At 38.7% G+C, this 27,160-nt stretch overlaps 1 protein-coding gene across 2 annotated transcripts; it reads right to left on the bottom strand.

Annotated features, from left to right (window-relative positions):
* Nucleotides 1–1,514: 1,514 nt before the first annotated feature.
* LOC125240679 (succinate dehydrogenase [ubiquinone] flavoprotein subunit, mitochondrial-like) lies at nt 1,515–25,861 on the bottom strand. 2 transcript variants are annotated; one of them, XM_048148687.1, is made up of 14 exons: nt 25,765–25,861; nt 25,466–25,517; nt 24,213–24,410; nt 23,921–23,994; nt 23,022–23,194; nt 20,325–20,480; nt 14,807–14,964; nt 14,148–14,312; nt 13,527–13,726; nt 10,642–10,836; nt 10,415–10,559; nt 9,431–9,558; nt 9,050–9,157; nt 1,515–1,830 (listed from the first exon to the last, which is right to left on the bottom strand). In XM_048148687.1, exons 1-14 carry the CDS (start codon nt 25,777–25,779, stop codon nt 1,678–1,680), a joined length of 1,920 nt encoding a protein of 639 aa, XP_048004644.1. In that variant the 5' UTR covers nt 25,780–25,861; the 3' UTR covers nt 1,515–1,677. The 2 variants fall into 2 exon arrangements, with proteins under 2 accessions (XP_048004644.1, XP_048004645.1); XM_048148688.1 differs by lacking the exon at nt 24,213–24,410.
* Between the last annotated feature and the right edge of the window lie 1,299 nt (nt 25,862–27,160).

The raw sequence follows: 27,160 nt of genomic DNA, 5'->3' as shown, positions 1-27,160 counted from the left end.
TTAGTATTACTGGCAATGTAACCCATTTCTCACAAACAATAAAGATTATGATTATGATTAAACATGCCGAAAGAAGATTATGACGAGTAAAGAACGAGACGCATTAAGATAAAGATGAACAACAAAATTGACCGTAGTTGAGAAAGACCATCGACGATCGTGACGAATAAATAAATAATGGTTGACGCAAGCAGAGTCGGACAAATTTAGGAACGTGACGAAAAACGAACGTGTCGACCCAAGAGTATACCTTTTTTTTTAAGTATGAATAGGTAGACGTTTGACCACGATCACACCTGATGGTAAGTGATGATGCGGTCTACGGTGGAGCACGCTTATCTATGAGATACCTATTTACTCTTGCTTTAAAGAGACTTGGATTGTACTCATGTGGAAACACAGACTCAGGCAGGGCATTCCACTCCTTGGCGGTTCCACACCTACCACAGGAACGCAAGCTGAACGCTTTCCACATGATGACTTGATGTTACATGGCGACATAACTAAAGTGAGTAAAGAGGTAGTACATACTTTCAAAGTCGCATTGTTTAGCAGGTTATCTGCTATGTTAAAGTAGGTGACTTCGTTGGTTCGGCCACGTATATCCTCATGGACCCCGAGAGACTACCGCGGAAAGTGTTACTTGGTCAAATAGGCGTAAGACATAAAGAGTCCTGTCGGAAGTCCTATTGTACGGTTTCAGGATTTCTGCAAGCAGAACATGAACAGTCACTGCTAAGAAGTAATGGTTGAAATTTTGTCATGAGGTACCTAAAAACTAAAATATGTCAGAGCATCGTGCGAGTCTATCGCTAAACTTTGTACCTATGAGTTCAAACCAAATATCACACAATTTCAATATACAATATAGAGTGAAAGTGGCGTGTGTATCTAAGATACACACTATTTTGAGCAATCGTCACTTCCTACGGACTCGCATACAATATTATCCACAAGGAGCTCTAATTTGAACAAATTGCTTTGTCGAACACCCGTCTAGAACAAAGCATCAATTTGATTAATTGACAGGCGCCTCAGCAGATTGATTCGACGCAACACCTGGCCAGGGCGCGGCCGCGCACGCCGCCCCTCGGCCCTTGTGCTGTCTGTTACTCGCAACCCATACGAGACGGTACACCACGCCATTTCGGTAATCACTAACGTCGTGTCTTGCGGTCGCCCTCGCGTCTCATACTTCCATATCGATAAGGTTTGATTTCGTATGCGTCGCATCGCCGTCGCGCGACCATCGCGCGACCGTCGCCCACGCAAGCCACGGCGTAAGTCTACAATGGAGTAGTTATGCAGAAACCTCACAATCCATAGGAAATGGTCATTGTAATGAAAAGTTTAAATTTTACTGACATTAAACTTATCAAAAATTGGAAAGTTACCTACCACGTCCTAGTTAGTCATGTAATTTGGAAATTTCGTTTGTACCCAGTACAAAAACAACAAAAATAACTTTTAAGCTAGTTTAATTAATAATTCAAAGTAAATTTATCCATTTACTTTTTATTCGAACTAAGTAAAAGCGTCGTGGGAACATTACGTTTTACGAATTACATACAATCGTGAAACATTGGAAATCTTAATCAGCAAGGCCGTTACCCAGAACAAACAGTTGACGACGAATATGACAATTACCTACGACGAACACTGTCACGGTCAGCATATTCAATAGACGCGCGGCACTGGCGGTATCCACTCCACTTCGTCGTTCATCGGCTTGTCGATGACAGGCCGATAAGAGATTTTCACAGTACCCGAACACAGGTCCACATGTGTGAACGTATGTTTTCGCCAATGTTCTTCTATAGGCTTCTTTGTCTGGAAAATGAAGTTGTAGTGGCTGAAATTATTTATTTTTTTATTTATTTTACTTAAACACCACAAATTACATAATATTTTTTTAAAAAGTATCGCTAAACCAGCAAGGTTTGTCTCGATACTCCATTCCGCAAGGTAAAAAAAAAAAGAAACTATATAAGTGCACTACAGATAAATACTTACAATAGTCTTACATCCTAAATAACATACTTAATACTGAGCGCGTCACGTTATCAGTATGACACCGGCCGGCCGAGCAAAACAAGAACCGGTCAGCCATAGGTACGTGATACAGGCTGCTCCATTTATTACAAATGAACTATTTTTTATCAGTTAAAATTATTTAATTGGTTAAGCATTTCTTTTTTAAGTATATTTGCTATATTAGTTGGTGTTAACTTATCTCTACACTGTTTAGGTAACTTATTAATTAAATCTGGTATAATATAATCTGACGTTCTCCTGCCATAAAAATTATTAAATTGTGGTTTCCGAAGCATTTGGTTTGTTACTTGCCGTGTATTTATTGGATGGGAGATGGGAGATTAAATGTTTAATTTCATTTCTGAAGTATTGATCCTTTAACATGCGATATTTAAATTTAGTGTGAATCGGAAGGACCTTACAAAATTTAAATAGGTCACTATCACATACAACCTCTTCTTTTATTTTATGAGGTACTATTATCTTTAAGAGCCTGACTTGTAGCCTATATATTTTGTCTAGGTATGATTTAAAAGTGCGACCATAACTACTTAATCCATAAGAAATGACGCTATCCACAAGTGCATTATAAACATCGAGTCTAATATGATATGGGATCCTATTTCGTAGAATATATATTTTTGCCATTATTGCTCGTAACCTAGTACACACTGAGTCGATTTGGTCTCTCCAGTTGAAGCGGTTGTCAATTATAACACCTAAATATTTGTGTTTACTAACTTGTTCCAGCGGCATACACTTGCAATTTTGCTCAATATTCGGTAGCATGTGTAGACACTGGTGGTCGTGCCCTATGATCCTGACTACTCTTACCGATCTTGATTGACTTGAGTGTATATGAAGCAGTTTGGTTTTATCTGCATTTAGGACTAGCCCTGCATCGTGGGACCACTTACAGACGTTATCAAAATCAAATTGCAGTTTCTTCTCCGCCACAGTTACATTTTTATCGGCGGCAATGAGACAGGTATCATCCGCGAACTGGTAAACGGAACATTTTTTGACACAGTTATTCATACTATCAACATAAGCTAAGTAGTGGAGTGGGCCGAGCACGGAGCCTTGTGCTGTGCCCTCTGTCACCAATATTGTTGTATAATGTTTTATTAATGTTTGAGAATGATATGGATACACATAATACTCTTTCAATCGATTATTAGCACGGCACTATATCCTAAGTTGGTTGAAAAAAAAAACAGGATGAAAAATTGGTCAGAATAATCTTAGATCAATCCATTGAGGTATAATGTACTATAGAGGATGCTGCGAACAAAAAGTTTGCGCCACGAACATAAGTCCATGGACTTATGTTGCCTCAGTCAGTCTCTGCGCGTTTCTGCCTGCACACAAATAAAATGAAAAAATGCCTTCCGGCCTAGCCACGACAATGGTCTAAGGCGTCTTGCGGCAGCGGCAAGCGGTAAGTCACAAAAACAAAAACGCAGCGCGCGCGAGGCATGCCACGACCTTGCCGCTGTTCGAAATCGCGCGCGGGTTTTTACGGGCCTACCCGCGGGAGCGGTGCGCGGGGCGGCGCGCGACTCGAACAACTGTAGCGCGCCGCGCCCGCACCGCCACGACATTACAGCGGCGCGACCGGCCTAGGCGGCTAGATGGGGCTAGCGATTCCGCGCGAAACAAAATATTTTGTTTTTATTATGAGCGTCTTGAACCCGAAACCTTTATTTAATGAAAATTGAATTGTACTTTCGCGTATGTAGTATGTAATAATGTTTTCAAACATATTTTTGTATAGTATTTATTCGTATTTACTGTTAATTTTTTTCTAAGTGTTTATTTATATTAAGTATAATTTAACTAGCCATAAAATAAATTACATGTACTTAGTCATCACACATATTCTCTTGTACAAGACGTAATTGACTAATTAAAGCATTCTATGCACTTTAGAGTCATATTCGACAGTAAAAAACATGTTTTTAAATATGAAAACGTTCTGGCCGCTCCTAGGCCCTGCCGCCGCTTCTAAAAGTACGTGGCATGGCTAGCGCCCGCGCGCGTTTCCCGCGCAGCCCAGCCGCCCCGCTCGCCGCCTTAGACCATTGTCGTGGCTAGGCCGTTCCTGTGCAACAAGCTGTTTATGCCATACGAGAACATCGAATAAAAGTGACGGTGTCACATCTCATCGGTTAGTTATAAGTTATAACTTCATTTAAGTAATCATTTTAATGAAGGGACGCGCTCCACAAACGCGAAGCTATCGCCGCCATTTTGTCGAACGAAATCATAGATTAATCGCGCAGACAATTTCCTCCCTTTCCATACCAAGTTGACTCTTGCACGATCTCTCTTGCTACCCCTTCTTGACTACGGTGACGTTGCATTAGTTGATCTCAACGAGGAATTGCTGGACAAGCTCGAGCGATTACAGAATGTTTGCATCCGGTACATATTTGGCCTCCGCAAATATGACCACATTTCTGATTTTCGCTCCCAGCTCGGGTGGTTGCCGATCCGCCGACGTAGAGATGTGCGTGTTCTGTCCTTACTTTACAACGTACTTTATAACCCCTGTTCTCCTTCTTACCTTACCGAGAGATTTAAGTATCTGGCTGAGGGCAGTGAACACCGTTTACGTTCAAGTGCGAATCTCACGCTTGCTATTCCTATGAATAATACACGTACGTACGCAAAATCATTCACGGTGCGCGCTGTGAAATTGTGGAATGAGGTGCCTCTGTCGCTCAAACGGTCTCAGTCTGTGACATCACTCAAGGTGAATCTGAAGAAACTTTGGCTTTCTGAACAAGTATGATAATGGTTGGGAATTTTATATATATATTATGTATGTATTGATATATTTATATATTGGTTAGGTACTTATTTTGTATTTTATTTATGTACTCTAGTATGTAATTTATTTAATAGTGTCATTTTGTATTTATGTAGTTTATATAATTGTTAGCAATATTTTGGATTACTTTTGACCTTTATTGTACTCCTGTAAGTTTGTCTATCTTACGTACTGGAACGATCCTCTCATCTTCTCCAAGGTTAGCTGGAAGAGATCCCTTATAGGGATAAGCTCGCCTTTGTATCTCTATTCCTACAAATTGTATATAAACTGTTGTACACAATAAAGTGATTACTACTACTACTACTACATGCCATGTAGGTAATAAAGTATAATAATTGTGATTATAAGTATATTCTGGTTTCAATACCTAAAAGAGAAATGTTTATTTCACGTTATAGTTATCAATATTACACTTCTAATACGAGTTTTAATCGACAGTTTCATACAATAATTATGATTTTTCAACCACACCAACTGGTAAAAATCAATTTTGCTATTCGAAGACGGATAGATCCACAAGAGTGCAAAGTAATTTCATACAAATTTTAACATGATGCCTTGAGCTGGCTGGTAGAATTTACCTACGTACAAATAATTATTTTGAATCATAAATATTGAATAGATTGCTGGATTTGATTTAGTTTGATGTTTTATAGTCAGTATTTTGTTCGTGTTGGTGTGGTGAAAAATTTTGTGTTTCACTCGGTGGCAAAGTTTGTTTAACCTTCATGCCTTGAAACCCTCGCAACGCTCACGGCCTAGCCACGACAATGGTCTAAGGCGGCGAGCGGGGCGGCTGGGCTGCGCGGGAAACGCGCGCGGGCGCTAGCCATGCCACGTACTTTTAGAAGCGGCGGCAGGGCCTAGGAGCGGCCAGAACGTTTTCATATTTAAAAACATGTTTTTTACTGTCGAATATGACTCTAAAGTGCATAGAATGCTTTAATTAGTCAATTACGTCTTGTACAAGAGAATATGTGTGATGACTAAGTACATGTAATTTATTTTATGGCTAGTTAAATTATACTTAATATAAATAAACACTTAGAAAAAAATTAACAGTAAATACGAATAAATACTATACAAAAATATGTTTGAAAACATTATTACATACTACATACGCGAAAGTACAATTCAATTTTCATTAAATAAAGGTTTCGGGTTCAAGACGCTCATAATAAAAACAAAATATTTTGTTTCGCGCGGAATCGCTAGCCCCATCTAGCCGCCTAGGCCGGTCGCGCCGCTGTAATGTCGTGGCGGTGCGGGCGCGGCGCGCTACAGTTGTTCGAGTCGCGCGCCGCCCCGCGCACCGCTCCCGCGGGTAGGCCCGTAAAAACCCGCGCGCGATTTCGAACAGCGGCAAGGTCGTGGCATGCCTCGCGCGCGCTGCGTTTTTGTTTTTGTGACTTACCGCTTGCCGCTGCCGCAAGACGCCTTAGACCATTGTCGTGGCTAGGCCGTCAAGATTCCACTTTTTGAACCACTCGCTACGCTCGCGATTCAATATTGGAATCTTTCGCTTGCTCGGGTATCAATATTGGCACGTGCGGTTAAACAACAACTTTGCCCCTTTGTAAAACAAATAACTATTTACTTCACTCAGTATAGGGCTGCCATCTCGAATTTCGCCAAACCCGGACAAAAATACAAAAAAACCCGGACATTTGGCGTAAATCGCAATTTTTCCCCGGACGAGTCAGAATTTATTTTTTAAAAACATAACCTTAAATTTTTATCAATTTTTTTTTTTCATTTCCCACAATGTGTAATTTGGGCATTTTTCGCGAGAAGAAACAAAAAAAAAATTAAGGTAGGTAAATTTTATGTTTTTCCTACTCAGAATCACAAGGCCTCGATCTAGGACAAAAAACAAAAAAGTGGTCACAAAAATTTCTATTATTTTGCATACTTTCCACTTTGTAACCGCTGTACAGTGTTCGAAAAATGGTAACGAAGTGGAAAAATTTAGGACGCTTTTTTACCTAGTAGGACTGAAAGGGCTAGTGATTCTGAGTAGGAAAAACATTAAATTTACCTATTTTACAAAAAAAGTTTTTGAATCTCATTTCGCGAAAATGCCTATTTGCAATCAAATAAACAATAACAATAACAAAACAATTTTTCTTAGAGGTCAAATGGGGTATGGTTAGAAAGACCTCAAATTGCACATAATTATCAAAACTATTTCTTATAATTTTTTTGTTGAAGAAAAAAGAAATAATTTTGAAGGAAAATGTTAAAAAAAACCCGTTCTTCCCCCGCCCCCCATATCTCCGAAGTTAACTAACGAAAAATTGTACATTGGCTTTATGCTAAATAGTACAGGAAAAATTAATCGAGTGTGTATCTTGGAAACTGTATTTTTGATTGACAAAAAACTTTTCAATTTTAACTTTTAATTTTACCACCTACATATTATATTTTAAATCATATTTTTAAATTATACGAGATTTTTACCTAAAACATTATCTTTCAAATAAAGTAAAAACTGTCGAAATTGGTTTTCATTATAAAGAATTATCCCTGAAAAACCATCATAATATAATACAGGTTACGCAAATTAGTTAGAGACTTCACCGAAAGACGGCACTATACTATACACAATAATGCTCATTAGTACCTATACTTCTAGCCAAGTCATTAGAGTTACATATATGAACTGAGTTTTTTTTAACCATTGAAAGTTTGTAAGAATAGGGAACCCTTGGTGGGTGAGTCCGAGTCGCACTTGGCAGGTTTTTCATTATGTAAACAGATATTAGTTAATCAGTCAACTTAAATTCGCTGATAAATAAATTCAATTCCTTACGTGAAAAGTGTCCGGGTTTTCCCCGGACACTTCTTGGCTCCCCGCCCGGACGTGCCCCGGACGGCCTCCAAACTAGGACAAATCCGGGGAAACCCGGACGGATGGCAGCCCTAACTCAGTAGAACTTGAACATAACAAAGACAATGTATGATAGTGCTAAAAGTATACTACTTAGTATTTTACAAAAAGTATAAAACAAAGGTCTACACTAAAAGTATCGCGTCTAGGCAGTCATTGGTCAAGTCGTATTCTATGACACGGATGCGCCTCGCGCTGCCGGCCGGCGCATACACTTTGTTTGGGTTGTCATTTGTAGTACGTTAGAACATAGCAAAGAGGATCGAGTATTATAGAAAGTTACTGTCAAAGTAAAATGTGTAATCACCAGAGATCGGACGAATTTGCGACATTCTTAGTGACTTACGTCATTTTAATGACTTTTAGTATGAGATGACGCACAAAAATCCGATCTCTGGTAATCACACAGTGCATAGTCTGCCATCTCTCGACACAAGCTTAAAACTTTTGAACCTCAGTTTTGACAATTTGGCCCATATTGTTAGCTTGATATGTGTTAAAATGTCAAATATTAATATTAGCGCCATCTAGCTGAGCGTACCTCAAAGGTGTAATACCATCTAGGCCACCGTACCTTTTTCTGTATGGTACTGAGGTACGTTTTTTTCTTAGACTTTATCTGTCTATTTCCGTATAATACGGAGTTACATAATTATGTACAAAGTATATACAAAGAAAAAGTGATCAAGTGTTCCGAGCAGGAATCGAACCAGCGTAGGTACTTACTCCGTTAACCGGACGGATGCCTGTAAAACCACTCGGTTATCGGATCACAAAAGCAAGGGTCGAAATTTTCGTATATGACCATCCGTCCGGTTAACGGAGTACGCTGGTTCGATTCCAGCTCGGAACACTTGGAGGCCTTAGTCACTTTTTCTTTGTATATGACATTTATTATTACATTTTTATGGTCATAATAAACTTACCTACTTCATATTAAGTAACTATTTACTTCATCTATCAAATAAACTCTCCGGGACCACAGATATGCACGGAGTGTATATACGTCCCTTCCATTAAGTTAGCAATAATAAATAGTTCAAAACGCGTGCGACAGTCGGTGGAATACAGGGAGATTCTTAGGCCGATAGTCCACTATCATATTGTGTTTATCATAGAAATATGATCATAGGTAACATACCGTCCTTTTAGTCTTCACGTTGGACAAAAAGGGAGACATACAGACCTATGATCATATTTCTATGATAAACATATGATAATGGACTATCGGCCTTAGAAACTTGATCCACGTTTCACGGTAGATACATCAAGTGTGAAGAGCGTACCTGGTCCTTAGTGTCCTTGCTGTAGTCGAGCTCGTCAAGCCTCTTGGGAAAGTCGTCTCGGAAGTGCGCCCCGCGGCTCTCAACCCGGTTCCGGGCCGCAGCCACCACCTGCCGGTAACCGTATTCCGAACAATTTGCAAGACCATATTAATCATTAATTAATCACCAAAAGTTCGACAAAGTGCGTGTTGGACTAACTATAATAGATTAGACATCGATATCAATATTATAACAGAAAATATTTGTTTTCTTGACTGAAATTTGCGCAGTTTCGTGTGCTCTGCCTATCCATTTTGTGTATATAGGTGTGTTTGTTTATGTATGTATAATAATATAATTATAATATATGAACTAGGTATATTCACTGCAGGCGGGTCCGACCTGAACTGCTAGTTGCAACATGTTCTGCAGTTCCAGAGTTTCTATCACATCGCTATTCCAGTTGCAGCCTTTGTCCCTTACGTATACGCTGGAGAATGCGTTGTACCATTCCTGGATCTCTTTGTGAGCTGCAATTTACGGACCAGTGTTAAGGTACATACAACAGTAAAGATTATTTCTATAAAATTCTGATCTAGAAGATTAATATAATAAATAATAAATAAATAATAAATATTATAGGACATTCTTACACAGATTGACTGAGCCCCACGGTAAGCTCAAGAAGGCTTGTGTTGTGGGTACTCAGACAACGATATATATAATATACAAATACTTATATACATAGAAAACATCCATGACTCAGGAACAAATATCTGTGCTCATCACACAAATAAATGCCCTTTACCGGGATTCGAACCCGGGACCGCGGCTTAGCAGGCAGGGTCACTACCCGCTAGGCCAGACCGGTCGTCTAAATATGCAATATATTTAATTGAACTGAATAAACGGCCTTGAGGATCAAACTACCCAGTCACTCGTTGACCACGAACGCTGTAAAGTGTTCGAAACGTCGGGATGAATTGTAAATTCATTACATACATACATACATACAATCACGCCTGTATCCCATAAAGGGGCAGGCAGAACACACGAAACCACTAAAGCTTCAGTGCCACTCTTGGCAAATAAGGGGTTGAAAGAAAACGAAACTGTGACATTGCAGTGACAGGTTGCCAGCCTCTCGCCTACGCCACAATTTAACCCATATCCCATAGTCGCCTTCTACGACACCCACGGGAAGAAAGGGGGTGGTGAAATTCTTAACCCGTCACCACACGGGGGGGGGGGGGGGGGGTAAATTCATTATACGCGATTTAATCCGTTTTCATAGTTTTATTTCATAAATGATTATTTATATAAAGACTTCTAAATTGTGGATTTTAGACAATATATATAACTTTTAAAAATCATCATGTCAAATACCTTCATCCAATAATGTTTGGGTGCGGAATACGCCGCATTTATGCTGCATAGTATGTCTCATTTTTGCTCTCAGTTCATGCGGCCCCAAAGTGCCGGCTGCCGACCTGATGGCGTCATAGTTATCTAAGGTAGCCTCAAACAAGTTCTGAAAACGAAAATATATTATAATATATTGTAATATTAAATCTTTTGTCTACTTAATAAAAACAGTAACTTTATAAACTCACGTCCTTTAAGTCTGGCTGCTTGTCTCCAGGCGCGGCAATTTTCGCAATGTTGTTTCCTATAGCCCGGCCGAACACTACGACGTCAAGAATGGAGTTTGCCCCGAGCCGGTTGGCTCCATGGCAGTTGCTGATGGCCTCGCCGGCGCCGTGCAGACCCGGCACTATAATGTCAGACCCATTCTTGTGGTCGATCACCTGATTGTATAGAAAATTGGAAATAAAAAAACTAGTAAAAACATCTTTTACATTTTGATTACCATGGATATACGCAAAATAATGCCTGAATTCATTGATTATTAGGAAATTAGAGTTTATTTATTTAAACTTACAAATATGACGACCGTTCTGGCGTATTCGGTAGTGCCCCTGCCCGCTAAGCCGCGGTTCTGGGTTCAAATCCCGGTAAGGGAATTTATTTGTGTAATGAACACAGATATTTGTTCCTGATTTCTATGTATACAACGTGTTTCCGGTATCACTCAAAACCTCAGACACCCCAACTGATTTTTATTTTTTTAAACTCATCTATACTCCTATTTTTAATTAGCCGGAATTATTGTAAACAAAAGTGTGGCCGGTGCTATAAAAAATTTGCACCATTCGAGGTATTAAAATCGCCGATATTTTACAGGTTTAATAAAAATCTTTACATATTCCATTACAAATAATGACTCTTTTTAAACGAAAATAAATTGAAACACTAAACGTTTTGTTATATTTATTAAATAAATAATAATAATAAATAAATAAATATTATAGGACATTCTTACACAAATTGACTGAGGCCCACGGTAAGCTCAAGAAGGCTTGTGTTGTGGGTACTCAGACAACGATATATATAATATATAAATACTTACATACATAGAAAACATCCATGACTCAGGAACAAATATCTGTGCTCATCACACAAATAAATACCCTTACCGGGATTCGAACCCGGAACCGCGGCGCAGCAGGCAGGGTCACTACCGACTGCGCCAGACCGGTCGTCAAAATTAAAAAGCCGTTTTTGTCGGGTAGTCTGTATATTGCACTGGTATTACTGTGGAAATGTACCTGGGCGACCAAGTAGCGGGCCGCTAAACATTATTTTTTAGCAACTTTTGAGACTAGGTGGCAGTGATTTTTAATTACTAATTAAAACCGTCTTCTTCAAATGCGATGGTGGTAATAAGGTGGTTATAAATTAAATTATTGATTTTGTGAGTATCTGATATGACAGGACATCGTCTATTTTGGACCGATTTCTATATTGACTTGCATGGGATCATAACATAATATAACAGTCATTGTGTTCGATCGCTTCACGATTTTTAAGTATGTAATAGAGTGATCGTTAATAACTGGTTAAAAGTAATTTGATTTTCTCTCGGCCCTTACTTTGAGAACCCCTGACTTGAGCTGCACGTGTTACTTTGACAGTGACAGCAGTTTGTTTACGTTTATTCCGTTCAATTCGTAATGGGACTATAGAGGATTCATCTTTTAATCTGATGGTTACTTTTTTTTTAATTGAATTTTTAATTTTCTGTACAGCTCTACTTGACTTTTAGCTCTACACTCAATAAAATAATTGCTAACTACCACCATAAACCATAAAACTATTTATTTGTGTACGTTACTGCAACGACATAAGGTTTACCAATAGACAGCTAAGATGTCACTGTAAAACACTTTAAAGCTTTGTCACAGTAAACTTCAAATTGGGCAGGTAATCGCAGTAAGCAAATTTAAACCCAATATTCAAAATGACAAGGTTGTAATTAGGTACGAGTTCAATTTGTTATGACTTATGATAGACATTAAGATTAAACTGACAAACAGCGTCAAACTCGTAGCGGAAAAAATAATCGTCCAAGTAACCAGCCAGTATTAATACCCCTAAATACTGAAAAAGGTAAACAACCTCTAGCAATGCGATATACACAATGTTGTATTCCGAATACAATAGAATAGGCACATAAAAAATAACGAATAATACTAATTTAAACAAAAATATCGATCTGAACAAACGGTTTTCAGGTTTTTAGTGTTAAGTGAAACACGGTGTATAAGTATGTATTTATATCTGCATATAAGTATGTATCGTCGCCTAACACCCATAGTCCAAGCTTTGCTTATAATAGTTTGGGGCTAGGTTGATCTGTGTAAGGTGTCCCCCAATGTTTATTTATTTATTCAAACCTTTATCTACCGTCCCCGTATCTAAAGCCTGACTAGAAAAATATGAATAATATGACTATTGTCAGGAGGGCGCTGTTATTCTGTTGTACATGCAGTGACAGTTCAGTATGGTATTAAGAAAATAGTTCTAAATAAATTACGGAACATGGTGCATAATGGCACACCTCGGACACTGGCGATCTTATATATGAAAGAGGCGCGTTCCTAGCACACAGTCTAAGCTCGTGTAGGTGAACGCGTACTATGCTTGTACCCTGAGAGAAAATACAACCAGTTTTCATGTTCGTTCAACATATTTTTTGGTTAAAATAGCGCCTACGTGCTCTTTGGCTCAAACAACAAGCTACTTGTCATTTGAATTGGCAATATATTTGAATCAACAAGTCGATTTTATAAAAACAACCTGACACATATTGTTTTAAACATACGTTTGGCTGATTCAAACGGATAAACCGCAACAAGTCGAACTTGTTAAATTCACAATGCAAATTTCTCTCAGTGTATGAGTGAAATATGACAGGTCGACTGTTATTGTGTTTTTGACAGGCAGTAACTGTGAGGTAACCGAGAGGGGGTGGGCGGCACTTTCAGCGGGGAGCGGGAGTGGCCATACTGTACGATAGTACTCTTTATTATACTGTGATAATGGCGAAGTCATATATTTCTGGTCAGGCTTTACATTATTTGGATTGACCAGTCACCTCTCCTTTGTAATTGATGGGTATTCCTCCCATGGTGTAGTGCACAGTGGGTAACACGGGCACCGGCTGCGTGTACACATCGGCACCGGTGAAGGTCTTGGCTGTCTCCGCGATGCCTGGCAGCCGCTTCTTGATAGTCTCTGCCCCGAGATGGTGGAGCTGCAGGAAGATATGATCTTTCTTCGGGCCTACTCCACGACCTGCGAGCAATTTCATACATATTATGACTTTTACTCTCCAACATATTTGTATCAAAGGGGCTTTTATTGGTTTAGAATTTTAGAGAATCTTATAAAAAAGAAAATTCTGTCACTCAGTAAATACATGTAGAATAGGTTGAAACAGCACGAAGAAAATATTAAAGCAGGTTATAATCAGCTCAGGTGATTTAGTTGCTCCATTGACAATTGTTGACAACACTTAATTGACGCAGTCGGTAGGATTAAACATTAAATTTTTTTATGATAATTATAGGAGAGAAACGAGGCGACGGATTGCCTCGTTTGTCTCCTATAATTCGATGATAAAATGTACATCGTTTTGATTATTCTTTAAATAACGCTTTTGTATCACATGTATAAATAACAATACGAGTATTAGTAGCCAGTGAGAAACAAGTACCTTCGCGTATTTCCGTAGCCATGGACCTGGATACGACATCCCTACTGGCCAGATCTTTGGCATTTGGGGCATATTTTTCCATAAAACGAACCCCTTCGCTGTTCACAAGGTAACCACCTTCGCCACGAGAACCTTCGGTCATGAGACATCCCGATCCATACATACCTGAATTCATAAACATGCTAAATAAGACTGTGTTAAGTTGAAATACACTGTATTTGTGTTTGTCCTGGAATCACCTTCAGGTGTTATACCAGTTATTGTACATTTAGATTAAGTATATGACTCTGATACCACCAACATTGGCTGGAAGAAGCAAAAGGAGTATTAAGTATACCAAAATTAAATCGACACTTGCTGTAGTGAGAACGACCGTACTCGTGTTAAGTCCCTGCCTGTTGTTATATGTATGTAAATTGGATGGAACTGTATGAATTCCATGACCTGCAGCGGCAGGCCGAGGCGCGTGACCCAGCGCAGCCGTGACCAGTGAGAAGAACATGAACGGCTAGACGCCTGTCGCAGCAGTGTCGCTATATGTAAGTATACCAAATATTGTCTGGAAGAGATTGCTCTTTAGCAATAAGACCGCGTTGTTTTGTCTCCGCTGTATCTTTTGCTGAATTGTGCCAATAAAGAGTATTCTATCTATCTGATACCAGTGGGATGGAACTGTATGAACTCCATGTCCTGTAGCGGCAGGCCGAGGCGCGTGGCCCAGGCGCAGCCGTCGCCCGTGCAGGTGTGCGCGGCTGTGCACGAGAAGAACATGCGCGGGTACCCGCCTGTCGCTATCACCGTGTTCTTTGCCTGAAACCTGCACATACATCAATATAGGCCTGTGTTAGTACATGTACTAATAGTACAATAGACACGATTCTCTACACTGTACTAGACCGAACTACTCCCAAATGATTCTGCTCTCTAGTACATTTAGTACACTCACACACGCGCAACAGAATGGGAGCGAAGAGCCCAGGGTGCGTAGCCGAATGGCACAAACGCTCACGAAACGAAACGCTAGTAGCTATCTATCTCTATCGCTCTTGCGTATTGGCGCGACAGAGCCAGACTAACTTTCGCGGCGTTTCGTTTTCGTTTGGCGTCGGAGAAATGCCATTCGGCTACGGGGCCAGGAGTGACAATGACAGCAAAGCGATCCGTATGATCCGACCGCAACCGAACTACTTATACACGGTGTTTCCAGTATCACTCAAAACCTCAGACACCCCAACTGATTTTTATTTTTTTAAACTCATCTAGAGTATTCATCTTTTAATCTGATCGACACGCCGCTGGCTCTGTCGCGACAAATATACGCGATAGAACTACCATCATAAACCATAAGATAGATATCTACTAGCGCTTCGTTTCGTGAGCGTTTCGTGAGCGATTGTGCCATTCGGCTAGCCACCCAGGAGTGACAATGACAGCAAAGCGATCCGTATGATCCGACCGCAACCGAACTACTGACCGGACCGAGAGCGCGCGAAAACGGCCGATCAGCTCTCGGCTAGTACGAGCGAGCGTTACTGTAGGTACGCCATATGCACAATTTGTCTCGCTCTCTCGGTGTACTATTGTACTAAATGTCCTGAAAGAACGAACTAGTACACTTTCGAGATCGTACTAGTTGGAAGCGATCTTTTTAGTGAACGAGCAGACACAACTCTACATAAATACAATAATACGTGAATGAGTAACGTTGATAAGATTATAATATATGTAATAGACTATTCATAAGAGCTTGTAATTAGGCCTAATTACATGAATGAACACTATCAACCACATCATTCTGGAATGCCCCCTAACTAAATACACAGGTCACATCGACGACTTTAAAACCTTGTCGGACAGTACTTGTTCCAAATACCGGGGTATTCAGTTGGCGATTTCAATACCGGGATCCCGGGATCCCGGTATTGAAATCGGAAAAATATAAAAACCAAGTAATTTGCTTAAAATAACAAATTTTATTCAAAATTTCGTTTGTTACTTTTCATGCGTGTATACTACAGCGGAATCTTGCCAATCCGACTTACAAATAGGTCAAATCGATTACATTTCCAACTTAAAAATTTCAACCCAAAACGGTTCGCAAACTTATGTGGCCAAGTCGGTTCAACTTTTATTGTTTTTAAGTATACATAGTTCAAAGGGCTACGCCCTGTGCTCTTTATTTTTGTTATGAGTGGGACTGAGGACGCAGTATAAAAGCAAGCGGGAAAGAGCGCCAGATCTCTACTCAGGTGATTCTGTAAGTTAGATATCGCCGCCAGATCGGACATTTTGCAAGAAGACGCGGTATGGCAAACCATGTTTTCTGCCAAGTCGATCTCTTTAAGCTCGTGCGGAATAGAACCTTTTATTTTTAATAATAACAGTCCATAGACGATTCAAGCAGCATCCTTGCGACACTTACGTTCGTGGCTCTATAGCCCAATTCGAGAGAGGATCCCTCGTGCGCACACACGGCAGGTGTACGCTCCCCCAGATGGGCGAGGGTTAGAGGCCTGCTCGTGACGCCTCATGCGTTTATCATTCAAGGAGGAGAACCAGGCATTGGCGTGCTTGGATTGACCGTCATGGACAACACGGCGCCACGTGGGTCGGTCTTCGGCCAGTCGTTGCCACTGGTTGCATGGAATATCAAATGTGACCATAACACGCTTCACGCAATCTTTAAAGCGCAGCATTGGCCGTCCGACCGGTCTCTTTGCATCTGCAACCTCTCCCAGCAGGATTTAACGTGGCAAACGAGTCCGCTCCATTCGATACACATGCCCGAGCCACCTCAGTCGCCTCTTCTTTAGTATGCCTGTGATACTAGGAAGCTGTGTCTCATTCATGCTGTGTTACATTTTATAGTCAGTGTTAATGATGTAATTGTACTGTAGATTTACCTATAATATCACAAAGTGATCAAATAACAAGCATTAAGAGCATTTTTCGATTACACACACTCTATAGTTTCATCATTGACTTTTGAAATTAGAACAAGAACATAGATAATTTTTTTTGGAAACACATTGTAATCAATATCTGTGGTACAATTTAGTGATCAAATAACAAGCATTAAGAGCATTTTTCGATTACACACACTCTATAGTTTCATCATTGACTTTTGAAATTAGAACATAGATGATTTTTTTTGGAAACACATTGTAATCAATATCTGTGGTACAATTTAGTGGTATTTTTGTTTTTCGTAGCGCTAGAGGCGCTAAAACACTAATAAAATAAATCCGCCAAATCATTGAACAATTAGCCAAGAAAGCTAAATTGTCCGAAATAGATTATTAAAAATCACATTAAGAAATAATCTATGGAATCACACATTACTTTGCGGAAATCCATGATAATCAAAATCAAAAAGATTACTTCGCAGAATAGGAACACTTAATTTACGGATAAGAAAAGTAATTTTCTTCATTTTGATAGTTGAGTAGTGAGTTCCCAATTTCGTTACTATAGGGAATGTTACGGCAAAGTTTTGAGCCAGAGTAGCTACGGTATACGTTAGTTCGTATGCATTAACCAATTTTTTGAAAAGTTATATCTATGATATAGATGCATCAAGGCGATTTGTTTACAGAGGATCTGTGGCCTGTTGCAACTACGTTTGACGTGTTGCTTCTCTGTATTTGGCATAATTTGTTAGTTTCTAAAAATACCGGGATCCCGGTATTGCTAAATTAAATACCGGTATTGAAATATGCCCAAAAAAAGGCGGGATCCCGGGATCCCGAGATACCGGGATCCCGGTATTGGAAGCCCTAGACAGTAGCGTACCTGGCAACGGCAAAAATTTAATTTAATTTAAGTCTCCATTTTATAATTATAATCTAGTGACGTTGAGTGTATATATGCCATACGATAAATCAATTACACGAATAAAGATAGTTTGAAGTTTGAAGTCTGATTGTCAGAAATACACGTAACATACAGTCACACGAATCTTGCCGTTGTAACTAACTTGATTCCTTTAACACAGAAATGCCTACAAAATAACGACAGACGATCAAGTAGTGAATAAATTAATAACCTATTAAAATCAAAAGATACAGCCATTAACATGTGCTCACTCAGTTCTCACAAACTACCAACGAAAACAGTGAATATATTAATTTAACATATAATATTTATATACTAACATTTAGTAAAAAATAGGCCAACCTACCTCTATAAATATTAGATCACCTAGTGACGTATTTAATTTTTTACAAATACTTTCTTATGCTCACTCAATCCTCACACTTTTGAAAAGCCGAATTTTGATGAAAAACATAAGATTTAGACCGCTATTATATGTGTATAGTTTAGTAAAAGTGAAATGGGAATTTGTAAAATACAAAACGAACCACTAACGTGGCAGGTTTTTTTATAATAAATTTTTGTAAGTGCTCACTCAGTCCACACGTTTTGAGAAAGTTAAAAACGTAAATATCTTACGATTTGTAGCACCTAAGACACTCGAAAGTACTTCAACATTTAGTAAAAAATTTTACTAAATATCCACCATCTAATATTTTATATTCGTTGTCTGGTTTTAAAGATATTCAGACATAACTTTTCTCATACAAATGTATCAAGTAGGGTGACCACACTATGTCGGCTCCTGATTTTCCCCACCTTCCCATTGTCATATTGAGATTGGGGAGTTTCGTTCAATTTTGATAATAGTTTATGTTAAACTAATACCATATTCATTCTCCATCTGCAAACTTGCTAGCTTGTAAATGGGAGCGAGAAATAGTTATTATTTTCTCGCTCCCACTTACAAATCCGGTACGCTCATCTGTTAGCACGATTAGATTACCAGGTTCTGGTTTCTTACTAGTGAAGTATTATATTCTTTGTTTCTTACCAATTATCATTCATGTCCTTTTTAATGCATGAATGTCGATATGGTTATTATCCTGACGTCGATAAAAATTACACAATACACGTCATCACTAATCACTAGGCCAAGAACATAACCTAAAAACAGTTTGCAGATGGAGAATGAATATGGTATTAGTTTAATATAAACTATTATCAAAATTGAACGAAACTCCCCAATCTCAATATGACAATGGGAAGGTGGGGAAAATCAGGAGCCGACATAGTGTGGTCACCCTACTTGATACATTTGTATGAGAAAAGTTATGTCTGAATATCTTTAAAACCAGACAACGAATATAAAATATTAGATGGTGGATATTTAGTAAAAATTTTTACTAAATGTTGAAGTACTTTCGAGTGTCTTAGGTGCTACAAATCGTAAGATATTTACGTTTTTAACTTTCTCAAAACGTGTGGACTGAGTGAGCACTTACAAAAATTTATTATAAAAAAACCTGCCACGTTAGTGGTTCGTTTTGTATTTTACAAATTCCCATTTCACTTTTACTAAACTATACACATATAATAGCGGTCTAAATCTTATGTTTTTCATCAAAATTCGGCTTTTCAAAAGTGTGAGGATTGAGTGAGCATAAGAAAGTATTTGTAAAAAATTAAATACGTCACTAGGTGATCTAATATTTATAGAGGTAGGTTGGCCTATTTTCTATTATCATCATAAATACAATTCTAACTGTCTCTATCTAACTCAATCAGTACTTTCCTCAAAATAATCAAGACATTGGCCATCGCCAGACCGGCACACGATGCAACATGGTGCTACCGTCTTGATACAAAATATCCCCCCATGCACTAAAGAGGAAGACGGGATTCGCATACTCAACTTCTAACGAAATATTTTTTGTCCAATGTCTGCTTACATTGCATTTCTTATAATTATAACACTTTCACGGTTAATATTACCTACAATGTCAGGCGTCCCAATGTGTCTGTGTCTACTGTAAGAGGTTTCATATACGGAATGAAACCTTTTACATCATTTGATGTTCGGTGACTTGCAGTACTTAGTCCCCGATTTGAATTAAGAATAATAGATTAAACGTCAAGTGTCAAGAAGAATGAACACTTGACGGGGCATTCCAAAAAAAGCAGCGATTTGGAGTAGTTGTTGTAATTTAGCCACCATGGAATAAAAAAACAGTTTAAATAATCCAATTTAAAGTGTTTTAATGGATGCCCTTCACAGATAGACCGTCTCTCTTTCACTACTCTAGTTATCATGCACAAGAGGTGCTAAGCTTCACAAAAAACAAGTCTTTGTCAGCAAGATACCTGTGTATACTGGAATCGTCCATGTCTATGGCAACGGCGCCCACAACAGCGCCGTCCTGGAACAGCAAGTCCAGCACGAAAAACTCCGAGAACAGATTGATGTTGCTGAACTGCGTGCTGTAGCCATATAACGTGTGGAGAAGCGCGTGGCCCGTCCTGGTACAAAATATGCGCAATACCTATAGCCAAACGGCATTTGTAAGATCGAGTAACGCCGTGGCTTGCGTGGGCGACGGTCGCGCGATGGTCGCGCGACGGCGATGCGACGCATACGAAATCAAACCTTATCGATATGGAAGTATGAGACGCGACGGCGACCGTCGCCCACGCAAAACACGGCGTAAGACTACTACGAAGGCCAAACTGAAAGTTCTTAGAAAATGTAAAACTAAAAACTAAGTAAACTAGCAAGGGAAGGAACACTATTTTAAAAAGATATAATAAAACTAATTATTATATATTTTTAAAATAGTGTTCCTTCACATCAATACAGCGCTCCATCCGATCACTGAGAGAAAATACAACCAGTTTTCATGTTCGTTCAACAAGTTTTTTGGTTGAAATAGCGCCTACGTGCTCTTTGGTTCAAACAACAAGTTACTTGTCATTTGAATCGGCAATATATTTGAATCAACAAGTCGATTTTATAAAAACAACCTGACACATTGTTTTAAACATACGTTTGGCTGATTCAACCGGATAAACCGCAACAAGTCGAACTTGTTAAATTCACAATGCAAATTTCTCTCAGTGATGGAACCACTGAGAAAAGCACTTTGCCCACTCGTCTTTAGGAGTAGTTGTTGGGTCTCTGTCAAATTATGAGGTATCCAACGCACAAAGCCTCCGGACTACTAAATGTCCATGGAGGATTTTGTGCACTTGACTCATACTGATGCCTAAGGTTGTCGGAATATGCTGGTAGGTCACTCTTTTGTCAGTCTCTATCATACGCCGCACAATACTGATGTTACCTTCAGTAATCGCCGTAAAAGGCCGTCCCTCACGCTGCGCATCGGTGAAATGAGTGTGACCACATTTAATTTTGACGTGTAACCAGTTGTAAACAGTGCCACGAGATGGGGCTTCATTGTGAAAGGCCGAACGAAATCGATTATAACTCTTTTGGGCAATTCCACGTAACTGTAATGTAAGTGACCACTTCATTGCATGTTTTTTTATTTATGATGCAAATTGAAGTCTTAATTTATCTCTAGATAAGCCTACTTTTAATCCTTAGATATATTGATATTTAAATTAGCACCATGAATAAAAAAACATGGAAATAATTGGTCACTTACATTACTCTGTTACATGGAATTACCCTTTTGTTGACTTAAATGACATCGAAAGTCTTAAAAAAATATGGTACGAAAATTTTCTCTCTGAATTTTCTCTCTCATACTGAAGTAAAACATACAATTTTGATTTTGCCGCCAAATCGTAAAATAAATGATAAATTAATGAAATGCATACACAATTATATTGGCAAAGAGTTTTATTTTAACTTAATTTTTAATTATATCTTTATAAGTGGCCAGTTCTAAAAACTTTCAGTGTCGCCCTCGTAATAGCAAAAGCGTCTGAAGTAATCTAACGAAACCTATCCTACCCAATCTATTGGCATAGTATAATAGAGAGTACTATCGTACAATATGGCCACTCCCGCACTAAACGCCAGTGCTGCCATAATACTGTTGACACAAATGAAAACTAAGACAGGAAGGTACTTTTGTTAAATTGGCCCGCTCCACCCCAGAGATGGCGCTACATTGCGGCATGCATTGCATGTTATATCAGTTTATGACTAGTTGAGCAAGTGTTACATAGATGGCGGTATTATTATAAAATGATATACATATTTATGAATAACGAAACAGTTGTCAGCAATGAACGACTTAGGTACATGAGAATTTTGTAATAAAAGATTTCGGAAAATCTCAAAACATAAAGAATGTACCTTTGAATCTACTTTATCATGTACTATGAGAGTTATATTTTCTACACACGTCGCTTCAAACACCTAAGTATTTTATTTTCAATTAGTCTGACATGAATTTGTAATAGGCTACTTGACCCTTTTTCAAAGTATGTCTTATATTATTAATTACTGTCTAATTAAACGAAAAAAAATAGTACCATATTTTATTACGACTTAAAAACCCGCAAAAAAAATATTTAAAGTTTACTTTTACGTGATCAGGCAAAAACAACATCAGCCATATTAATCTATAGAATATCTATGACATGACGTCAGTATATTTAGAAAAAATATTTCACATTGTCACACCCGTCAACGACTATGAATTTTAATACAATAGAGGTTGCTTCTATGGAGATCAGATTACTACCTCTAATTTCCATAGTTGATCTGAATTATGTGACGTCACTCCATTGGCCAACACCGTTTTCGGAGTCCATAATTAAAAAAACATACACACATCTTTAATTAAAAATACGCAGTCATCACGCACTTTTAATCCCCGCAAGCTATAAATATTGATTTCTTAAGTCAAATACTACAGAAAACAATAACTTGATGTGCTAAATTCGATACGAGTCTAGTAGCCTATTGCCATAATGCCAGCCTAACAAAGAGCTTTACTCTGCAATTTTCACATTATTTAGTGTCAACTGCACTACTGCACTGCATTATAATAAAGTAATATTGTAAATAACTTTTAAAACGTATGATACCGGTCTTCTGCAGCGCAGGTCCTTTTTGCCACTTTCTTGCCGCGGTGCGTGGTGCCACCACCAAATTGCCTTTGGTAGATTTTCCCTTCTTTCGTCCTCGAAAAGGGCAACCCCATATTTTCCAGTTCGAACACAGCGAAAGGTGCCTCGCGAGTGAGGTAATGAATTGAATCCTGTTTTCAAATATTTTAAAATAAAAATAAGTACTTAAATATTTTTTCACCTCACCAATTGGTAAAGGCTTACTTTGCTATTCGAAAATTGATAACAAAATTACATTTTATGCACAAGAGTGCAAAGTAATTTCATACAAATTTTAACTTGATATCTTGGGCTGGCTGCTAGAATTTACCTATAAACGATGATTTTGAATCATGAATATTGAATAAATTGATAGATTTGATTTAGTTTGATGTTTTATAGTCAGTAATAAGTCCATAGCGGCAACATCCTTGCCTTTACATGTACTTATAACAAAAACGTATCTTTACCTACGATGAGGTTTAAGGGACAAATATTAGGTAGGTATAATGTGTTGTGTTTTTTCTTTTTACCCTTTCTGGCCCCGTAGCCGAATGGCATTTCTGCGATGCGAAACGCCACCGAAACGCCGCAGAAAGGTAGTCTGGCTCTGTCGCGCCAATACGCATAGATCGATAGAGATAGATAGCTACGAAAGAGATATTATCGTGAGCATTTCGTGAGCGTTTGTGCATTCGGCTACGCACACTGATAGGTAAATGATTATGTAAAAAGACGATTATGTTTTTTGGTTTCTTTAATATAAAGTAGGTATCAACACAATTTATAATATATTATTTTTGTATAAGTATTTAAGTCTATAAATGTTAAACTATTCTGTTTGCGCTTAAACTAAAGCCATGCCATTGACTTCTTACCTGATCGCCTAACCAGTCAGAGCCTTTGACTGTGTCATAAAAGTGCCAGCGCCAGTCATCTTCGTGCATGCTGCCTGAAAAAATGTTAAGACTCTAATTAGGTATGACCGATTATTTATTAAATGAAAGCTCTATTTATCTTGGAGATTGTATCAAGAGATACATCATCATCATCCTCCTTGCGTTATCCCGGCATTTGCCACGGCTCATGGGGGCAATCAAGAGAGATACATCATAGGTAATTACGAGTAAGGTAAGCATCCACATAAGTGAAAACATGGACTTGAGTTACCTATGGCTGCATTCATTCCTCCTTGTGCAGCTATAGTATGCGACCTAGTCGGAAAGAGCTTGGATACCAAGGCCACTGAGAACTTGGCCTGCGCTAGACCGATGGCGGCACGGAGGCCAGCTCCGCCAGCGCCAAGCACCAAGCAGTCATGCTTGTGGTGCTGTACTGTTGTTTGCGTGCGACGCAAACATGGCCCTCCTGCAAACATAACGAATGCGCTCGTCAGTTTCTTTCTTTGTAATATTATAGTAGGAACTATCGGATTTAACTATATCGGAAACTGGGCTTTGCGTCATATGCGTTTGGCTAGTCTGTGGCCAAAAGTAAGCCCATTTATAAAAATAAAAAATAATAACTCGCAAAATTTTGGACCGTACAACAAAAAACCGGCCAAGAGCGTGTCGGGCCACGATCAGTGTAGGGTTCCGTAGTTTTCTGTATTTTTCTCAAAAACTACTGAACCTATCAAGTTCAAAACAATTTTCCTAGAAAGTCTTTATAATGTTCTTCTTTTGTGATTTTTTTCATATTTTTTAAACTTATGGTTAAAGTGGGATTGGGCTGGCCACGTCTGTCGCATGCCGGATGACTTATGGGCCAAGACTACCACGCAGTGGGAGCCCCTCGAGTCAAATCGAGGATCCGGCAGACCTCGTCGGCGATGGCGGGATAACTTAGACTCCTTTTTGAGAGACTGGTCAGTTGTCGCACAAAACCGAGAGGAATGGAAAAAGAGGGGGGAGGCCTTTGCCCAGCAGTGGGACACAATAGGCTCATAATAATAATATGGTTCAAAAGTTAGAGGGGGGGGGGACGCACTTTTTTCCTTTAGGAGCGATTATTTCCGAAAATATTAATATTATCAAAAAACGATCTGAGTAAACCCTTATTCATTTTTAAATACCTATCCAACAATATATCACACGTTGGGGTTAGAAGGAAAAAAAAATATCAGCCCCCACTTTACATGTAGGGGGGGTACCCTAATGAAACATTTTATTCCATTTTTTATTTTTGCACTTTGCGTGATTGATATACATATTAGTACCAAATTTCAGCTTTCTAATGCTAACGGTTACTGAGATTATCCGCGGACGGACGGGCGGACGGACGGACGGACGGACGGACGGACAGACAGACAGACAGACAGACAGACATGGCGAAACTATAAGGGTTCCTAGTTGACTACGGAACCCTAAAAAGTTGCATACAAACTAAAGAATTAAGGAATATTTATATTATAACACCGTTACCCGTGGGAGACAGTTGTAACCGGAGATGTTCCTTTAAAAAATGTAGATGTATCTGCAAATAACACAACAATGTATAAAGCATCGTATCCTACCAAAAACATACGCTAGGTACATGTTATGCGGTGGCTTGCGTGGGCGACGGTCGCGCGATGGTCGGCGCGCGACGGCGATGCGACACATACGAAATCAAGCCTTATCGATATGGAAAGTAGACGATGCGATGAGACGCGACGGCGACGGTCGCGCGACCGTCGCCCACGCAAGACATGGCGTTAGCAATAAGAGGAAATAATCCATACCCGTGCCTTCCACATCAAAACTAAAAGTTTAGTTAGATTTTTTTAAATAAGTACTTTCAATTAGAAAACGGGATATTAAAACTAAAATCGAATTCGATTCAACTATTTCACAATTCTCAATAAATACAGTGACATAGTAAAAAAAACTAGGCAATGTCAAATATGACGACTTGTGTATTTTATTACCTCAGCAACTTTTATAATTTTTAGCCAGTACCTATCGTAGGTAGGTACCTATTCCGATTCCTATTTATGAAGTAAACTTTTTGATAAGTGGGTTATTTTACCTTTTAACTTTTGAATTTAGCGCAAAATTTAGAGTCTCGCATCGGGAATATTATAATAATTATAATAATGCCTATTTGGCATGATTATACGAGTAAGTACACTTCGGAACCTCTACCATAAGATTTTGACGTTTTAGAATACCTTACTGGAAAGCTTAAACGGCACTGAAAAAAACAAAAGTCATGGTAGAGGTAATGGCTCAGAAAACTTTCGTACTTCTTTTACTGCTGTAATAGGGATGACGACTACATAAAAAAATGACATTCTGTTTAGTCCGTCAGTTAGATCGTCCAAAAATACTGAACACATATTTTTCGCTTTTTCTAATTAAGTAATGAAAAAATACAAAGGGGCATTTCTCAGAGCGTTTCAACTTTTTTGATTTCGGTGGCAGCATTATTACCCGAATCCCGTAAGCGTAGCATGAGTTTTCTTTGTTTCTGGTAGAAATCCGCGACTTCTATTTAAATTGACAGAATTTCATGTGACTCTTACAGGATTCACGTAAAAATGTTGCCACCGAAATCAAAAACAATTAAACGCCCTGAGAAATGCCCAAAGAAGAGGATCAAAGTTCCGGAGTGGGGGCTTGTGACGTCACTTCTAAGTAAAAATTTTACCTAGGCATGACGTCACGCGAAACTTCAACATACTGTACCGTCGTCATTTTTCGTTTAAGACAAAAAAGAAAAAATACGTGTCTAAAATTCTTTGATAATCTAACTTACGGACTAATTAGTTTTTTTTAGTCGTCTCGCCTATTACACCCTCAATATTATGATAAGTTTGTCATATTGTATTGTCAAGGACAACATATACCGGGACTGACAAACCCCATATACACAGTGTACCTCAGAAACGTAAGGGCCTTTTACGGATAAAACTAGATGGCGCTATTTCGCAGCATAGAAGTGGCAAAAAACATATTTTCCCCAAACATTGTTGCGTGTTTTAATTTTTTATAAGAACAAATTACATATAAGTATTTCTTTATTTTAATACCACGATATCACGTCAATACAAATTTTGAAAAAAAAAAGAAATTTGTAGGCATCGTCAAACATGTCGTTTATGACAGTATTTAATAGGCCTAAAAATTGAGGTACGA

Source organism: Leguminivora glycinivorella, chromosome Z (assembly GCF_023078275.1).
Source record: "Leguminivora glycinivorella isolate SPB_JAAS2020 chromosome Z, LegGlyc_1.1, whole genome shotgun sequence".
Lineage (NCBI taxonomy): Eukaryota > Metazoa > Arthropoda > Insecta > Lepidoptera > Tortricidae > Leguminivora > Leguminivora glycinivorella.
The sequence above is the reverse complement of the archived record's forward strand: the minus strand, read 5'-3'. Positions and strand labels throughout refer to the sequence as shown.

Coding starts and splice junctions, on each gene's coding strand:
- LOC125240679 (XM_048148687.1), bottom strand. Junction 20,481..23,021: donor ACCTGCGCTGCAGAAGACCG/GTATCATACGTT, acceptor ATTTTGTACCAG/GACGGGCCACGCGCTTCTCC. Junction 1,831..9,049: donor GCAAGGACACTAAGGACCAG/GTACGCTCTTCA, acceptor TTCATTTTCCAG/ACAAAGAAGCCTATAGAAGA.